At 40.9% G+C, this 19,288-nt stretch overlaps 1 protein-coding gene across 6 annotated transcripts in view; it reads left to right on the top strand.

The window, feature by feature from the left end:
- The window catches only part of VGLL4 (vestigial like family member 4), a 92,012-nt gene that overhangs the window by 60,787 nt on the left and 11,937 nt on the right, over positions 1–19,288 (top strand). For 5 of the 6 annotated variants that reach the window (XM_037386232.1, XM_037386230.1, XM_037386231.1 and 2 more), the window contains one exon: positions 4,648–4,837. In XM_037386232.1, coding sequence (XP_037242129.1) covers positions 4,648–4,837 — 190 coding nt within the window. Of the gene's footprint in view, positions 1–4,647; positions 4,838–11,774; positions 11,899–19,288 lie in introns of those variants that run through there. The other variant, XM_037386234.1, reaches the window with a different exon arrangement.

Here is a 19,288-nt window from a genome sequence, read left to right as displayed (position 1 = left end):
TATGTTGGCACAGACTGACTTTTGTGTTTGAGATGGGGGCAGAAAACATGTAATAGTTCATAAATCCATTCCAATCAATTTGTGATTTTATCTCCTCATATTTGTTAGAATATAGGAACAGAAAATGAGATTATTATTTTTTTTTTAATATCCTGTTCACATATATATAACTTCTGTGAATGTCTTGGCTTTTCAGTAGAAATGTTTCATACGTCATGAGGGCTAAATTTTGATCTTGGATCAGTAGAGAAAACTGCCCTTGAAGATCTTCATGTACTTTTTGCTTCCTGGGAATGTCTGGCCCTAAGAACATGAGGCAACTCCTTTTACTAATGAGAGTTTGTCTGCATGGAGGTATTGGAAAAGGTGATTAAAGGTGTAGTGCACGTTAATTGAAGTCTGTTAAATGCTTGTGCCCATGATTTTATTAATTGAGTGGCCTGAGGTCATGGTTAGTCAATCCATGAGCTTAAAGGTAAGAACCCTATCGACAGACATCACAGCCAAGGACATCCCCCTGCCCCGAGTTAATAAATGTGTCAGGAATTTACTCTTGTAGACAAACCCATTTCTCAGATACAGAACCAAAAAGTAAAATGGGAAAGGGCAGTGCTGGAATTTTCTTTCCAGGAGTTTTGTTTGAATCTGTTTTAAGGTCTGTATCATGTTAATCTTTGGCTGAAAGATGAAGCCTTTTCATTTCTGGATTGTAATTAATGCTTGGATTTTATGCATTAATAGTAGCCAGCAGGAGAGAGGAAATTGGGAGGGGGAATAGGATATGGTAGCCATGTCTTAGTGCAACCCGTACTGAGTTGCTAGGTCAGAGAGGAAGGAAGCTAGCTGCCAAAATAGTGTGTATTTTTTTTTTCCAGTCTTTGGTAACTCCTGGAGTTCTCAGACATATTTTAAGACTTCTCTGGTGTCTTGCTATCAAATCCACACTTGTGAAAACATGACCTTTGCTGTTGTGATGTTTGTATTGCATGGACATTTCAGTAGGGATGCAGATACTGCTGACTGAACTGCAAGAGAAACGCAAACAGTGTTGAAGATCCGCTGTTTACAGAGAACCGTCCTGGTCGTGTATGTCTGAAGAGAGCCATGCTGGTTTTACAAACATTTAGTTTGCATGTGTTAATTTGAATCACTTTCAGTTTAGGCTTGTAAGTGGTTAAAATAAAGAACATTCTTGCTGACTACATGTACTTCTGTCAACTGAGTGCCCTACTGCAGTACTGCTATATAGGCAGACACTACGTCACGTTGTTATCTCTGTTTAGCTTGTCTGTGCTTTATCATGTTGCCTAACAGTTTTAATAAAAAAAAAAGAAAAGGGAAAAAAAAAAAAGATACTAGTATGACTAGTTCTAAGTACAGCTATCTGAAAGCAGCAGATCTGGAGTGCCTTACACCAGCTGCTTACAGAAACAAAGAGAAGTATTATGAGAGGCACAATAAATGTGTTTGGTATCTCTGCTTTCAGTTGCAGTGCAGACACAAGCCGTCACAGTAATGAATTTTGAAGACTGGAGTTTGGACTTGGGGAATTTTATAAAACACAGTTGTTTTATCAGAGTGTTGTCTTGCCAGCTGTATGATGCGAGTCTGGTTACCATGGAGTGTGGTCAGTTGGGGGAGACAAATCTAGTCCGTAAGGCAGCATTTTGTGTGGTAGACTCTGCTGTGGTTTCTCTCTCTCTGGTTTAAATTCAAGTTCGGTAAGGAGGAAAGTACTGGGGCAATAAGTTGCCTTTTTATTTAAATAAAAAGCAGTTTGGGCCCTTATCAAATACATTAAGCCACATAAGAACCCATGGCACAGTACAAATACAGTATATGAATGTGCAATTTATCCCTGCAAGCAATGTAGAGATATTTTTCCTCTTGAGCTTACCATATTGTCTGGACTCTTTTGGTTGGCATTGTTCTCTGCTTGCCTTTTGTCTGCCGGAGAGGCTGTACCAGATGCTGAGCACCACCCGCTTCTGTCTTCTCCTGAGGAGGCGCTCAGTGTCTTCCAACCTGTCCTGGACCAGGTGGGGGGTTGGAGGGCCCTTACTGCTCCTGCCTGGTCACTGCTGCCACCTGTCCGAAGTTCTGTTAATTTGATTAATTTGGGGCGAATGGCCCAGTGGTGCTGCAGATACACTGGACGGTTCTGCTATGTTTATCTGCAGGCCTTGGTGTCCCCTGCATAATTACTGCTTCACGTCACAATTAGGAAAATGCATTACCAAATTCAGCAGGCTTTAATTAATTCAGAAGCCATTCCTTTCTTTGCAGAATTTCTTTAAAATGGGTTTCTGTAATTCCAATATACAAATAGCATTTTCACCAGATTTTCTACTCCATCTGGATGTTAATGTATAAATGCTGTTGTTACCATGCGCATAATAAGATGAATTTAAAGAAAAAACCCCAGTGAGGTAATCTTATAGAATCAGGCTCCTAGACGCTGTTTGGGCAAAGGCAAGGTTTCTAACTGACTACATGGGACAGTGGCTAGAGATTTTTGTCTTTTGTAAACACTAGAGTTAGCTTTACGTGGATATTGCAATTGCCTGTGTTCCTGTCAGGCATCACTCAGAAGAAGTCAGTTCGAGTTAGCTGCCTTGTTTTTTGTAATTTTTTTTATTTGTAATTCCTGTAATAGAATTTTGTGTTTAAGTCTTCAGCAGTGCTCTCAGATACACGGCAGAGAGACGAGTGATTACATCTGGGTAGGATGAAAGTATCACAAACTGTAGTGATAGAAGCTTCATCTTCTGGCATTGGCACTAACTTACTTTTTTCAAAGATAGACGTGAGGGAGGCGCCTCCCTGAGAGAAACCTGTATGATGTGGTTTACTTCTAAAGTGTAGAATGTGAACACTAGGTAGGTGAAGGTTTCTACTGGCAAAATACAAAGGCTGAAGAAAAACTGCAGAAATTTTACTGATATAAAATTTATTTCATGTGAGAAGTCTTTTTGATAAAAGCTTGTGTTGCAACATTAGAGTCGTTGTGGGGGGGCTTCCCAATTAAAACTGCGATTGTTTTGAACAGGAAAGGGTCTGGATGTTGGTCTTAGAGCATTTGCAGTAGAGCACAGCTTTTGCTATTTAGAGCTGAGATGGAAAGTTCCTATTCAGATTTGGTGCCAGAGTCTTTAATAGAAATCATGACTTGTGGTGTATTATAGGTCAGTGTATATTTGCTAGTTTATATTATGCTGACTAAATTGGCAAAATGCTTATTTTTACTGGTAAACATTCAGGAGGTTTTCTCCACACTCGTTCTTTTTCCAACAAAATAGTATTTGTCGTGTGTGGAATTAGGGCAGCGTTTTATAAATCATCTGCCTCGGTGATGATGTGAAAATGTGTGGTGGCATACAAAGATTTCCATTGTCAGATACCTCAGGGATGTGGATGGAGTTAACTTTATCCTAATTTTAGTTCTGGAAATTATGGCCAGGTAGAAAACAAAATGCTTCTGGCAGTGTAGGAAAAATACAAATTTTAAACTCTAGCAAAAGTGGCTATTTCAGGGATATTACCAGAATAGGTAACCATGGTTAATTTAGCTCCTCTCAATTTAGCTCCTCTCCAAGCCCCTTATGAAGCCCCCAAAGCATTTTTTTTACCATCTTTAAATCCCTATGAGGTCTAAATATGACCTGTGGCTGTAAGGATGTGAGTTCCACTAAAGTCCATAACTGCTGGAAATGCAGCAGTGTGCTTTAGGCTATACATTTAGAGAGACATTTAATTGAAATGGGAAAAGTACTGTGGTCACACTTTAATGCGCACTTAGTAACAATATGTGAATGAGTTTATGCACAAGCGAATTGTATCATTTCTAGAATTATTTACACACAGCTCCCATGTGCTGTGAATGCCATTTTTTGATAAGTGTTGGATTATATAAAATTTATAATCTACTTAGTCCTCTGTCACGAGTCTGCCTGGGTGAAAATTAGCGTTCTTAAAATTGAAATGTTGTGATTCTTGTGCTGAAGAATTATGCTGTTTTGTTCATGTCTCCAAACATAGTTTAAAAGCACAGAGAAGGACATTTAAGGACAAACTTAAAACTTGCATCAGCAAGTTCCAGTTTTTTTCCCTAACTTTTTACCTTGCATAGTTATATACCAGACAAGCTTGTTTTGGACAGCTTGTTATAAAAGGAATAATTTGAGAATTTGGAGGTTTGTTCAGTTTTAGATCTTGAATATTTGGCATAAATGTGAACTGTAGCCCTGGAATTTATAACCACAACCATAAGAAAAGGATCAAAACTTATTTCACTGTGAAGAGTCACGCTTTGCAGAATGAGGTAATGCAAGTTCAGTGTTGGAATTGCAGCTTGTAAGAAGGAGTGCTTCTGAATAAAAATGCTCTTGGAAAGATATGTTAGCTCAACCTTTTAGATCATCGGGTGAGCCGACCCTGTCATAGTACCTTGTTTCAACTCTTTATTCCAGCATAAAGCGCTAAAGTTTGGGTTATGATGCCTTGTTTATGTTACCAACCACGTTTAAATGTGCCAGTGCAGACCTGACATCTGCTCGGGAAATTTTTCTGCGAGAATGTTTCCAAAGGGCATGCTATTTTACTCTCTTTTCCTTGTCGTGTTCATTTTCACTTGTCTTCTTCCTGTAGGTGAAGCAGCTTTAAGAGGTGAGCCCAGAATGCAGTCTCTTCCAGTATCCTCTGCTCTAACCAACCATCGAACAGGCCCTCCTCCTATCAGTCCCAACAAGAGAAAGCTCAGCATGGACCAAGGGGATGATGAGCTAGACTGTGAAAATGACCATGTTTCTAAAATGAGTCGAATGTTCAATCCGCATCTGTAAGTGTCTTGCTTGTATTATCTCTGGTTCATAGAATTTAATGCTGTCCTCTTCATCTTCATCTTTGTGCTTGCTAAGATCATACCGCGTACAAAACTTTGTGCTAGATTTTTCCTTTGTTCCAGTTTGTATGGGAGATCTGCACAAAGGCTGGTGTGATTAGACGGGACCTCTTGTTTTCATACAGCATGAAGTCACAGGAATTAGCTCAACATAACTATTTATAGTAAAACATACGCATTCACCTTGTAGTTCCTAAAGTATTGTTCATTTGTTCTTTGTAATCTGCTCCTTTCACTTCCTCTGATTCTGAGCGCTCTGTACTCTCTGCCGCTGGGGGTGGGGAAGCAGAAGGAGGAGAAACAGAAGTGCTTTGCATTTTTTTGAGGCCAGGAGATTGTGAGCCAGCTGCTCTGTAGTCTGCCTTGACAACTGGGCAAGCTGCAGTTGTTGCTAAACATTACTTCGAGGATTGCACCGCAGCTCTGACAGTCAGATGTGGAATTTTTCGTACAGGTAAGGTGTTGATGAGTTAGGTGCATGTGTTGGGTAATCGTCAAATGCCATTCTTGCTGTGTTCTCATTGCTGGGAATGCACGCCTGGTTGGCATGAAGTACTGGCTTAGAGAATTCCTTTCATTCTTGACTGGAGGAAGTGATCAGAGCGGTTCAGCAGTCCAGGGCAGCCTGATAGCTGCCTCCTTTCCCTGCTGCCTCAGCTCCTGTAGCCTCTGCATTCCTCGCATTCCATGCTGCTGTGGACTGTTGTGTTCAGTCATAAGATGCGAACAGAGGTATTTATCCTCAAATAAATCACCAGAGTGTTAGTCAGAGGCTGGGCCTGTAGTCTGCAGTCTTGGAATTTGTAACAAATCAGGAATCCAGCACTGAAGTAATGCAAAACAATAAAAGCTCACAAGCAGAGAGAGACTTCTCATTTACAGCATACCTTGTTCTTTCTCCTAAAAACTTAACTATTTATAGCCTTTCTTCGGAGCTGAGAATGCTGGTATTGGAAAGAACTTGTGTGGTGCTTTTCTGTGGCATATGTACGTGACACAGCTGAAGACATTTAATGGCATTTTTGAATTGTTAGGTAACTTTGTGGGAAGAGGTGTGATTTTTTTTTTTTTTAAAAAAAACTCGATTGCTAGGGATGAAATAAAACACAGCTGGCAGTTACGTGCATTATAACACTTTATACAGTGGAGGCCATAAAAATAATGAAGTCTGAAGCAACAGACTCGTGCAACCAAGGTTCAAAACTAAAAGATACAGGCATTTATTTCATGTGCTCTCTTAGATATATTTTGAAGTTATCTGATCTTTTCCAGTATGGTGCATTTTTACTCGGTAGATTCTTTCAGTGATTTTGTATATGAAATGTGCATCTTTTCTTCTTATATTAAAAAGCACTGGTTGTCTAGTGTTTGTGTGATGGGGCTTAATCTATTTCAATTAAACCATGTACTGCAGATGAAACAGTCTAAAATAGCATACATGAGGCCATCTTTTTTTCTGCTTTACTTTGTAAGTTTGATCTGGCCATATGAAAATATGCTTTCAATTGAATATTACAAAAACTCAAACTTTTGTGATGTATCTGAAGTAGCTGAATAAATATTTCAGATATATCGGAAAAGTTCACAAGTGTTCTCTGACCTTTACTGCCATTTCCCTGGCTCAACCAACAATGAAGTTATTTTTTTGGAATGTTTTTCATATTTTCCCTCCTTCTTGGATTATGGTGTTCTGGTTTAACAATAGAAATGAATTACTCAAACTTTGTGGAACTGTCCTAAGAATTTTGTTTTGGAGATGAGAAGTGTGTTATAGGAGCTTGACTTGTTCACACTAAAGAAAAGACAGTATAGATTTGGGGGAAGAAATATTTTATGGAACGTAATGATGGCAGTCACGTTGTAGTGCCTTGGAGGTTCTAGAAGTATGAGTTTGACGGGATTCAGTTTAGAAAACCAAACCCATTTTAAGGGAAACATTTGAGGGACATACAAGAAAGAAAGCATGAAATGCAAATAATTCCATATGACAATGCGTAGGTTTTCATTTGGGGTGGAAGTAGTCGTTTTTCCCAAAGGAGAGGCTTATGGGTGTAATCTCTATGACCACAGAAACACAGAAGCCTTATACAGTCCAGTACTCCGTCGTAAGCAAGGTAAGCAAGATCTGGAGCATTACGTGGAGGCTAGATGTGGCACAATCTCTTTGGTGATAGCAAAGACATTTTTGTGATTTGGACTATAAAGATGAAATGTAAAGTCTATGGATTTTTAACTTTTCAGGACAAAGTCCCCTGAAAGCATAGGACAAAAGACTGGGTGATACAAAATCTGGGCGTAGCTGCCCCAGTCAATATTAGGGTACAGACCGCGCATCTTGCCCACAGAGCAGTGTTTAAATCCATACTCCTCTAGCTGAATGTCTTCAGTTATTCCGAATGTCCAGATGGGCAGATCTTTCTTATTTGGAAGTCAGAGCTTGGAAGACAGAAGTCTTTATAACTACGAGGAGCTCTCGTTCAGACCTTTGGGTCTTTGTGATTGGGTTGGTAGAACTGTGAAGCAGTTGTATATTCATCCTCTTTAACACCAGCATATTGTGGTTGGACATGTAATTAAATAGGACAAGAATTGTGTTCTGTGGGTCCTTATAAATGAATTGTTAGCAATTTGATGTTAACTCTGAGATACCAGCACCCCAGCATCTTGGTCACTGTGCTTCAGTGGGAATGAATCCATTTAAATGCTTTGGGTATTTTATTAGAAATCCAGTGATGCCAGCCTTTTGTTTGGAAAATGAATGCTTTGAGATACTCCCTGCTCAGGTGTAACACCCTGATGTGTTGTCTTTGATTAAGTTCTTTGAGTTGTACTTGAGTATGTTTACTTTTCTCATGGAAAAACACAACTGTTCGAGTAGTCTCTGGAGTAGAGTGAATCAAAAGCCCTGACAATCCTACTAGGCTTCTACAATATGTAATGGAATTCCTGTGCAAAGAAAATTTATCGAAGGCTCTGTTTTTCAGAGGAGATAATTCTTAGCTTTAGGATTGTAAAATATACTTGGGACCTTGTGGATTAATTTTTAAAGATCAGTATGGGAAAGTGCCTACCTTGCTTACGACGGAGTACTGGACTGTATAAGGCTTCTGTGTTTCTGTGGTCATAGAGATTACACCCATAAGCCTCTCCTTTGGGAAAAACGACTACTTCCACCCCAAATGAAAACCTACGCATTGTCATATGGAATTATTTGCATTTCATGCTTTCTTGTATGTCCCTCAAATGTTTCCCTTAAAATGCATTCACTGAAGTAGAATGTGCTATTTGTGCCATACTTCATTTTTAGTGCTTTGTGAAGGAGAAGCAAGCTTATTTTAAGCCTCAAGTTAAAACATGCCTTTGTTTTCGTATGACTTCACTGAAATCACCTTGATTTACAGAAGAGTAATTAGGAACTTGATTTATATAAGAATCACAAGCTCTTTATGTATGGGTAAAGTGGCTGGAGAGCTCCAGCAGTCTTTCTGAACAAATGAAGCTGCTTTGTTCTGTTTCCAAGGTGTATTTAGGATTTCATGGCAAGCCCTGTGTAAAATTAACTCTTACCTGGGCATTGCGATGTAAGGGGAAGGCGAGTGAAGTGTGTTGTACCTTTAAGTGAAGGTCTCGGGCCTGACCTGTGTTATGTGGGTTTCTTGTTTGTCAGGCTGGAGGCATTTTCTCATTTTCACAGTTCAGCTGAAAACAAAGGCCTCCTTATCCTTGCAGGGAGCTCTTAAGAGCTGACATCAGCCTTTTCCCAGCGGGCATCGGCGCTGCCGTAAGAGTCCTTGCAGGGAGCTGCTCACAGTCCCCTCTCGGCTTGGTTTGTTTGCCAAGAAGCAAAAAAAAAAAAAAAAAAAGTGTAAATGACAAGAGTACAACCTTTTAATTTTTATTTAAAAAGGAAAAAAAAAAAGAAATTGCACTGGGCTGGTCTTGCTTCTCTGAGTTTGAGTAGGAACTAGCACATCTGTAACTCCTCACTGCTTTTGGGCAAGGGACGGTTATGGCTAATACTTTATTGCTGTGGTGCAGCAATTTTAAAAATAGTTTGTATGCTAGCAAATTGTGGGATCGCATCACTGTGTTTAAGGTTAAAGTGAATTGATGTCACTGACGTCTTCAAAAGGATTCAGATTTTGCGTTACTGGTAAAATTATACGTGGAACTGACCATTTGAATTTGTATTGGAAGGGCCTCCTGTCTTTGTCCGCCTGTTGGGTACCTCAGGCTGAAAGTTAGTATTTTTGGTTTGGGACGAGCAGGCTTATGAACGGAATATTTTCCCCTCAGTCTCTTTGTCACAAATCCCATTTGGTTGGCTGGCGTTAAGGTCGCAATGACAATGGATTTCTATGTGAAAATCATCTTACAACAAAAGTTTGCAGCTGTTAAGTAGACATCTGGGGAATAATCACCTCTTGATCTGTGTGACACATAATTTGGCTTTTTCTTGTAATAAAAAAAGTCTACACATGAGTAAGGTAGTTTAGTGTGTATTGCATAAGGTGATGTTTAGTTCTGGACATAGCCGTACAGACCCAGACACTTCTCTTTCAAATTCTGGATTGTGTCTTCACATTTGTTACAGTGAAGAATCATGGCAAATCTGGTCCATAAAGCCAGGCTACAATGGAGTTTGCTCACTGTAATGACACTGTAATAGAAATTGCTCTGGCATCCTTTTTTAAAAAAAATCTGTCCTAAGCTGTCCTGGAAGTTACCTGGATTTGAAGACTATAGAATAATTAATGTTAGAATGGGCTTTAGGAAGTCATTTTGTCCAACCTCATGCTCAAACCAAGGTCAGCTGTGTCCTGGTCAAGCCTGTAGCTCAAAGCAAGGAATTTTGAGTAAGAACCAAAGGGCTCATGATGCTCCTTATTAGAGGGTGACTCCATCACCTTCCTCTTTACCATTCCCTGACCCTGGCTGAGAATGCAGGATGGAAATGTTCTGCAGAAAACCAAGCCCCTGTTGTGGTGGAGGCTGGCTCCAGCTCCAAGCAAGGCTTGGAAAGATTTAGAACTGGGTTGCAGCGGTAGCATGGGAGTTTTGAGAGAAGTTTGTTGCTGCTAACTACTGCTTTTTTGGTTCCAGACTTTATGTGGTATTAAAAAATACATTTACACTGTCATTTGATTGTGACAACTTGGAATTGAAAAAAAACCCAGAACACAACACACAACTCTGAACACCCAAAATGCCTCTCATTCGCTTGCAAGCCTCTTCACTCGGTTCTCTTGGCAGGGAAATGGCTTTAAAGTATTTTGGGATTAACCTGGTGTTTTCAAAGCAGTGCAGTTGAAGCTGAAATCCTCTGTATTGCCAATGAAACTGTTACAATGTGGCCCTTGTTGATTACAGTGGACAAAGGATTACAGAGCAGGTTTCAAACTGCTTTTCCCAATTTACTGGGTTTTTTTTGCGTGTGTACGTTGCCTGAAGGATGGACCCAATCAATCAGATATATTTTTTTCTTTATTAATGGAGATCACACACTACACAAAATTAATCTTAAATTGTTTCCAACAAATGTACATTAAATCGAAGCTTCCGAGGTGGACTTGAAAGAGCTAATATAGCTGAGTTAATATTTAACAGTGAGTTTAGCGGAAGTTCTTATCAAAGGGGGTAAATTTTCAGAAAGTACTCAAGTCCCTTTGGGTTCAGGAGGGTATAGCCAACTGCACATGAAATGCGTGTTATGAACAGCTTCAGGGGTAAAAATTGATGGATAGCTTATCAGTCCTTTGCAGAAAGACCTCATCTGTCAAAATCCGGGTAGATGTTTAAGTACTTGAAGAATCAGGCAATGTTAGCTCAGGTGTCTCCACTTGCAGACAGAAGGGTCTTGTTAGCTAGCTCACTCCAGAATTCTGCTTTCATATAATGTTTTCTGCTTCCATTTTCCTTCTTTTGGAAGGGAGCGGACAGCTTCCACAGTGGGTTCGGGCTCCCTTGGGAGGTGAGGAGCCATGCCACTGCTGCGGAGCTGCCAGCCTGGCTCAAGGCCTGGTGTGCTGGGCCCTGGCGCCCCGGCACTGCCGTCCCGCCCCAGGGGCTGCGCTTGCCTTTCCGCAGAGGGAACGTTCACATTCCCCGATTTATCCTTTCTGCCCGGGGGTGAAATCCAGCACCAATCCAAAAGTCTGATATCTAAGCAAGAGGCAAGAAAAGAACCAGTAACATCTACAGGCCTATTCTAGATGTATATCCTAACCGTATGGAAACAAAGGTTTAATCTCACTTCTTATTTAACCATTTTCCCAGATGTTTCCTGCGGTTTGACAGATGTACCATTTACTAGAAAGTTGTGCTCTTGAGAATTAGAATGTTATGGACACGGTTGCTATAGACAATGACTCTGTAAGGGTAAGATTTGGAATAAAATGTTACATTAATTTCTAGTTGAATAAGTGGGTTTTTTTCTCCCAGACCGAAAGTGCTGGCCTGGGCAGCCTCCTTTCGTTTTCTCTCAGGCTGTAACGCGCCTCGGGGACATGCAGACCGGCTGTAACCCCTTCCGCCAGCATCGGGGTGCCGGCCCTGAAGGAGCGCCATGATTTCTCAGCGCGGAGAGGCGACGAGCGTCCCCGGGCCCTGCCGCCGGGCGCGGCCATCTTGGCGTTTCCCGTCGGCGCGGCGGGCGGTGGCGGTGCCCCCGGCGGGCGCTGCCCGGGCCGATGCGGCGCGTGAGGGGGCGGCCGGGGCCGGGGCGGCGGCTCCGCGCTGGCCGCTCCCGACAGCGACGTGGGGGGAGTACGCGGGCTCGTCCCCTCTCGGCCGCGTCGGCAGCCCGGGCCGGCTTCCCGCCCAGCCGCCTCAGGGGGCCGGCCGCTGCCCGGGGCCGGGCGCGCGGCGCGGGGGACTCTTATCGTGACAGGGCGGCGGGGGCCGCGCTCTGCGCCTCAGCCGCTCGCCGAGCCTTGAGGCCCCGGGCGGGCCGGGGGGACGCGGCCGCCTTCCTGCGCCCGGGCCATGCTCGCCCCGAGGTTAGTACCGGCCCCTTCCCCGCCGGCCCGCCCGGCGCGGCCCAGGGGCGGGCCGGCCTTCGGGTAGGGCTTATCCCCAAAGAAAATGACAAAGGAAATAAAAGGATTTCGTCGCCATTGAAGTCTGAAGGTTTTGACCTCAATTTTATTCGACAGCTTCCCCCAGCGGAAAACGTTGTGGGAATCCGCTCTACTTTGTAGTTGCCGTGATGTTGCCTAAATTTGATACCCACGTCCATATTGCTTGATTGGAATCGAGTCATCCTTTAAATTTCTTGCATAACTCCCTTAACACTGTAAACAAACTCTGCGGCTCAGCAGTTCTCCAGGATTTCTCATTCACAATGCGAATATTGTTCCTAAAATACGGTGGAAGGCGCGGGTGGGAAGCGGAGGGGGTGTGCTGGGGCGCTGTGCCCGCAGGCCCGGGAGCTGGGTCCCCCTCGCCCCGCTGCGCAGGCCCCAGTACCTGGTCAGGAGGAAAACGAGGGGTGGGATGCCTTTGGTAAGCCATGAGAAAGACTTTCCAAAACATCTGGGGAGAAGTCTCAGCACACTAATTACTGCTTCATGTAGTCTTTAATACGGTGCAGATGTACGGTTACTGTAAATAATGGAGGAGTCCCGTGTTACAGTCAAGCTGAGGTCGATTCCTGCGTTCCTGTCAAAGTCCTGTCTTTCAAGTCCTTGTCAGAGCTGCGTGCAGCATACATGTTTTTGCTGCGTGGGCGCGGCTGACTTCTTGCTATCTGGATGATAAGGAACAATGCTTTGTGAGTCTTTTTGTCCCATTTTTAACGGTAACTTTCAGTATTCGTAAATCAGTACTTTAAAAGGGGGGTAAAGTAAAAACCTCAAAACATTTTTTCTTGTGATTTGTGTTTCTATGTAAAGTCTCCCTTTAAGCCAAAAGTTGCTGTGAGAGAATACTGCTGATTGCAGAATGTGACGGTGGACTTGGGCGCCTTAGCTGTACAAGTACCCTTTCAAACATACTGCTGCTGCGGTTGGTTTGCTTATCAGCTTTTCAAAGGAATTATTCTACTGTATTGGTACAAATAGTTGTGCAAAATGTAAGGAAGCTGTTGTTGTATTTATAGAGCTTCTAGAGGTTTCAGTAGTTCAGATTTTATTAGCAATTACAAACAGCTTCAATAAACTTCTAATGAAATGTTTATTCCTTTTATAAAACAGCCCATGAAAAAATGTCATGTCTTAAAACCAACACCATTCTCAGTCTAAAAGCCTAAAGCCTGGTGTGTTTTTCTGAGATTTTATTGAAATTGCTGTCTGAAAGTGAATTAATATATTTCTCAGCTTTTCCTGCTTCACGTCAGCTAATGTTACATTGTGTATCTGATAGATGGAGACCATAATTTCTAAGCTTTAATGATCCAGGCCCTTTTCCCCTTGTTCTCGTAAGAACCATTGAAGTTGGAAAATAAAGCTCTATAATCCCATCTCCTGACAATTTAACACAGTTAATTCTGGCACTGGTGACCTTATTTTCAGAGGCTGGCTTGTGTTGTTGAAGTTCTTACTAAATAAACTTGCCATTCTTATGCTGTTGATATCTTTTGCTTCCCACATCATCTATCTGAAGAAAATTATTAGTCTGCTCCTCAACCATAAGCTTCTACCTGATGCAGGCCTTTAGGTGGTTGAACTAAATAAAATCCCATAAACTTTTGAGAATGTGGGGTTCAAAGATTGACTTAATCTGGTACCCGCTTTTACAGAAAGAGTTCTGTGACATGCATGGAGAGATGAAAGAAAGTATTTTTTCCAAATGAAAAAGCAGAAAATATTGTAAGGAGCAACCCAGAAAACACTCGTTAAGAAAATGTAACTGCCATTTTTTATTTCCTCTGACAGTTCTGCACAGTTTCACCATTGAGTTTCAACACCACCAAGTTTTCCCAGAGCCTGCAGAACAGACTGATGTACCCTGGCAGTATCGAGCACACATGTATGTGGCTAATCTTGTTGCACTAGGACATGACCCGCTGCTGTGTGTATTTTACGTGCAAGCTTTTTTCTGACATTGGCCCATAGTTTTCTCTGTGTGATCATAAATAGTTTTTACAGTATTTTCCAGTGACTCAGTATAAAACGTCTGTTGCATGTGCCAAGTTTGACTTCAAAAAGATGTTAATATGGCTGAACAATAAAAGCTGCACGTGACCCATCACATGACTTGGTGGAATGTAAGAGGAAACGTCTGCCAGAGGTGTTTGTGTGGGCATTGCAATTGAGTACAAATTAATCCTGTTATAGCTGCCTCTGAATCTTTCCAGTAACCCCTCTGACCTTCTGGCTGTTTTCATGGAAGCCTCTTTGCTCTTTCCTTGTACTGTCTGGTTTTCCATCTTGCTTGTTAGAAAATTTAAGGAAAGTTTGGAGTGTCCCTTTAACCTCATTTTTTTATCATTCGCTTTTCTGGATGTTTTCCCCCTGTAAGCAATTCAGAGTGCTTTACAGACTTGAAACAGTTCAGACTCCTGCACCGTTACTTTTAGTTTCCATTCCAGCGGTGACTTACCTTTCTAGATCATGTTCTGTTCGCCCCAATATATGCAGTAGCCTGACTTGCTCTGCAGATGTGAACACTGGCAGGCTTCACTCTGTTTCACCAGTTTTGTTTGACTTTCTCAGAGTAAGATTATTGTGCCTTCAAGCACCCAGATTTTGTGTTGCCATCTATATAGTGTACTTTTGAGCTAGAAGTGAACCCTTAGTTCTGGGGCCTGATTAACAAATGATAGGTTTGAGTTTCTGGTGTGCATTGATGTGTCTGAGTTCTGCCGTTTTAGTGAAACTATCTTCCAAGAAAAGTGCCCTCTGTAGTAGCAGTCTCTTCTAAAGACAGACCGCATACCCTGCAGAGCCTTTTTGAGATTGAGCCGTTCGCATCTTCTGTCTTTTGGTCTTCACAGTTGGCAGAAACAATTCTTCACTTAACACATTTTTCTAGTGTGTTGTGCAGGTTTTTCCAAAGGCAACCAGGGTTACTGGCATTCTTTGAAGAGAAGGGTTAGGGGGAGATGGCTGAATCAGATAAATCTTAAATGTTTGGTTACTTCTGTGTCCTTTCCAAGAAATGTGCTGTTCCCTTGACAGGCTGTTAGACAGTAGTTAGAACAGGGAAGGCAGTGATGTTGCATTGTAGGCCATAGGACCTGAAAGTTTCTCCTCTTTGGCTGATGAGATTGGCAGGTGGCTGAATATTTTTTGTCCTCAATCCTTGAAAATTTAAGTTAAAGCTGATGGGAGTTGTGGTCGGTTGTTGGTTTCCACCTAGACTGAGTTGAGCAAAACTTTGAAGAGACGAAATGGGCTTATGTTTATGCTCCAGAAACCATGGTGCATTTTTTAGGAAACTTTTTGTAATTACTGCGATATTCAGTTACACCTAGACACTTGTTACTGTGGTGGTACTGAAATGCTGGAACCTTCTATTATTCTAGCTCCACTTTTTGAGCTGTTAGTGATTTTTTTTAAAAAAGTTTATTTAATTTTCCAAACAGGCTAATTAATATTTACAGCTACCTCAGCAGAATGAATGAGATCACTTTATCATTTCAGAATTTTTCCAGATATTTATTATACGTTAAGATTTCATTGTTTACATCTCAAGTATGGCCTCACATAAAACCTCTTCCAAAAATTATGGTATTGTAAAATGAACTATCAGGTGTACCACACAACATGAGAACCTAAATGTAGGAGGTTTGGAGCTGAGTGGGCAGGCGGTACAAGTGCAGAGCAGAGCAATTATTGGGCGAGTTCTGGGGTAATTTTTTTTTTCTTCCTAGTCTTTTTTTGAAGTTAAAGTACAGGTTTTGATTTTACAGGTAACCAGCAGTCTGTACCTATTGCAGTAAGGTAACTTTGCCATCATTCCTGGATTGTATATGTATGCATGTGTTCCAGCAGTGACATAGTTTTTCACTGATATAAATCCCTGAGATTTACTTAGGGATGGAACGAGTGATTGCTGTTATAAAAGCAACCAGTGCTGCCTTTTAAAACAATGCTATGAACGCTGGAGCAAAGATGGCCAAACATTAAAAAAAAAAAAAAAAAAAAAAGTCCTGTGAGAAAAATAAGTAGGATCTGAGATTGTGTTAATTGATTTTACTGTACATTAGATTTAGATTTCAGTTTTGTGGGTTTGGCTTTTGACTAAGGTCTTACATCATGCGGTTCTCTTGCATTCTTTCATACTTGTGAATATTAAGCCCTCAGGAAGGGAAGCTCTTCTGTATCTGAGTATTTTTGCTTGGTGCAGGCAAGCAGGCAGTAATGGGACACTCCTTTATGTGTTTCACAGCTTATTAGTAATTTATTTCTTTTACTGTGGAATCTGTTCTCCTGGTTGATTATGTTTGCAAGTAACTATCTGGTCCAAGATTTTATCTCTGAAAATCTTGTTTTGGTGAGGATAAATATAGAAGGTCTGACCTATTTTTTGTTCATATGTAAGATTATCCTGTTTCTTGTTAGTGTATCCTATTTCTTGTTAGTTATATTTTCAGTGGTTTTATTTTGACTTCCCATCTCAAGGGTCTTTCCATTGGGTGTAGTAGTAAGCTGGAAAAAAAAAACAAATTCATGAACTGAATTTTTTTTACGGGAAGGAACTGCAGAATTCTGATTAGAGGAGTGGAGAGAGCAGGGAAAAATAGGTATGGTCAGTGCTTGCGTACTTCTGACTCTGAAAGAACCTGCGTAAATAATGGTACTTAATTCTCCAAACTGGGCCTGATGTTCAAATTGAAAAATTAAAAAGAACAAAATCTTTTCTGGGAAGAGTCAAGTTTAATTAATTATTGGTGGCTGGAGAACCTTTGAGGCAGTGCTTAAAGTCCTGGGTGCCTTTGCTGAGTTGTTTCTAGCCTGAGGCAGAAAGTGAAGACTTAGCCACCTGCTTCTTCCCTTGTTAACCACACTTGAATGGGGGAAGAAGTGGAGGATTTGCCAGCTACAGACCTCGGTTAAAGAACTACTTTTTGGCCAGCTGGCTGGCAAACTGCTGTTCTGGAGTCCTCCAGAACCATAGCAGGAGGCATAGCTGCTGCGGTGCCGCCTCCAGAAAGGTGCTAATGGAATGTCAGTTGTCAGTTTTAGCTGTGCATTGGTCTGAACAAGAAGATATTTAGTTTGTCCAAAAGGTTTCCTGCAAGGGGGAATATACTGTACAAATAATGCTTAAATAGCGGCAGTGGCAAAAAGCAAGGGCATTCTTTATTTTTCTTAGGAAACCATATCTGAAATCCAGGTTCTGTGTAGAAGAGATTCTTGCAAAAACAATAAACTCTTGCAGGTTGCCTACTTAAAAGTTTTTTGGGACAGAGTACTAAGCCATAAAAGGAAAAGCCTGCTCCAAGTAACTGGGAAGCATAAAGTTAATAAAATGGGATGGAAAAGGTTTATGTATTTAGGTGGCAGCCATTCAAAGTAGATGCGGTTTGAAGAGTGCATCGGGTTGTTTGGAGTATTTTTTCACGTTACAAATACTTCAGATAATTGGCTGACACTCAAAGAGCAAACTGCTAATACTTTAAGGTTTTGCTTGGGGTTTTTTTTAGTGGATTTGGATTGCTTAAATTCTGAAGAAAGAACACTTAGGATCTTACCCTCTGGATATATATTGTCGTATTTTTGAAATGTCACCTTATATTCTTGTTTTCCCACCTCACACTAACAGAATTAATGTTATGCAAGTAGATACTTTCGCAGGAAATGATCCCCATCATGTGGAGAAGATAGTTTATATCAGTGGATTATAAATCCTTCAGTAGTCTTTAACAAAAGCATTTGTCCTCTTTCAGACTTAAAGTTTGTGAACAAATACAGTAAAAGACGTTAGAAAGCAAATATTTATAAAGATGCTGAAAATACTTAAATCATATTTGAACTAGGTTACACAAATGAAAGTTTACTCTTTGCATTGTGCTTGTCTAAAGAAAACATCTTGCATGATAATTAAAAAGCACTGTAAGTGGATACTTGTTCTTTCTGCAAGTGAAACACACTCCTACAGTAGAACCATCTCAAGATAAAGCTTTATTTCTGCCAAAGGGAGTGTGAAACGTCTGTGATTTCTTCACTTAGAGGTACAGTAATACTTTTGGCATCTGTTCCTTAAGGATCTGCAGGCTGGAATTGAATGCAAGCAAAACTGTCCCCTTCAGTGGGCCTCTTTTTTTTCCTTTTCCTTAAGCAGCTGGCAGAGTTAGTTTGTTCCTGTAGGATGAGTGTGAATTACCACCACGCTGTGCCAGTGAACAGAACAGCCGCATTTAAAGGTTGTACAACAACAACAAAAACAGAAACAAAAAAAAATTAAGGACAGCGCATTTGAGCTACCTTTTGAACAGTTTCCCAAGGAGAACTGAAACATTGATTTCAATTAACAGACATTATTTAGAACCAAACTGAAGCAGACTTTCAGCTAGCAGTCAGGATGTGTGTGGTTTTGGTATGACATCCATCTGAGCACATGATGCTTGGTAAGTGCTGGAGCCTCGGTTATGATTCATTGGGGAGAAACACGGAAAACAACGTCTGTTTTTCAAGTGTTAGAGAAATGAATTGAAGGTTGGAATCATGTATAATTTTGCTAAAATAAACCCACAAGTAGCTTGAATACCTCTGTTAGAGGGAAGTAAGGGTGGTGGGTATGGCTGATGTAATAGCATCTCCCTGCCTGATGTTTGCTTAGGTGCTCACCGATATTAATTACTAACTGTTTTTTAAGCCAGTGGAGTTGCACTGGCATTTTCACCACTGAAGGTGAAGTCCAGAGTTAAGTTGCATATGCCGATTTTTAAGACAAAGTGGAATTGAGGGATGGTAAAGCCATTTGGATGGCTGGATTTATTTGTAGCGTATATTTTGAAGTTATTTTTCAAACATGGTCAGAAATCCTTCCTTGTAATTTTCTGTGCTTATGTTTGAACTAAGGGATGCATCTCTCTGCTTGCTCAATGCATGTGGAATCTTTAAAGTAATTGACTTTCGTGAAATATAATTATCTTCAAACACATGCAATTTTGATTGCTCCTTCTGACAAAGCACCTAATACCAAAACAAGAGTGACTTCCCTCAATAATACTAAAAAAAATTGTAACAAGCTTCTGGTTGCTAATAGAAAATTATTTTGTAAAATTACATTTCGAACTAAAATTATTTAATAATGTCAAATTTATGAGGACTGTATAAATAATTTGATGTACAATTGTTTTACAAGTGGAGTTGGATATGTGTAGGATTTGCTATTTATATTTAGTAGGAGGGACTCTGAAGTGCTGGTATATTTTCACAAGGGCAGAGCTATCGCGTTACTGTTCTACACAGTGCTGTAAAATTTTCAGCTGGGCTCAGA

This window comes from Falco rusticolus, chromosome 4, assembly GCF_015220075.1.
Source record: "Falco rusticolus isolate bFalRus1 chromosome 4, bFalRus1.pri, whole genome shotgun sequence".
Taxonomy (NCBI): Eukaryota; Metazoa; Chordata; class Aves; order Falconiformes; family Falconidae; genus Falco; species Falco rusticolus.
The sequence above is the reverse complement of the archived record's forward strand: the minus strand, read 5'-3'. Positions and strand labels throughout refer to the sequence as shown.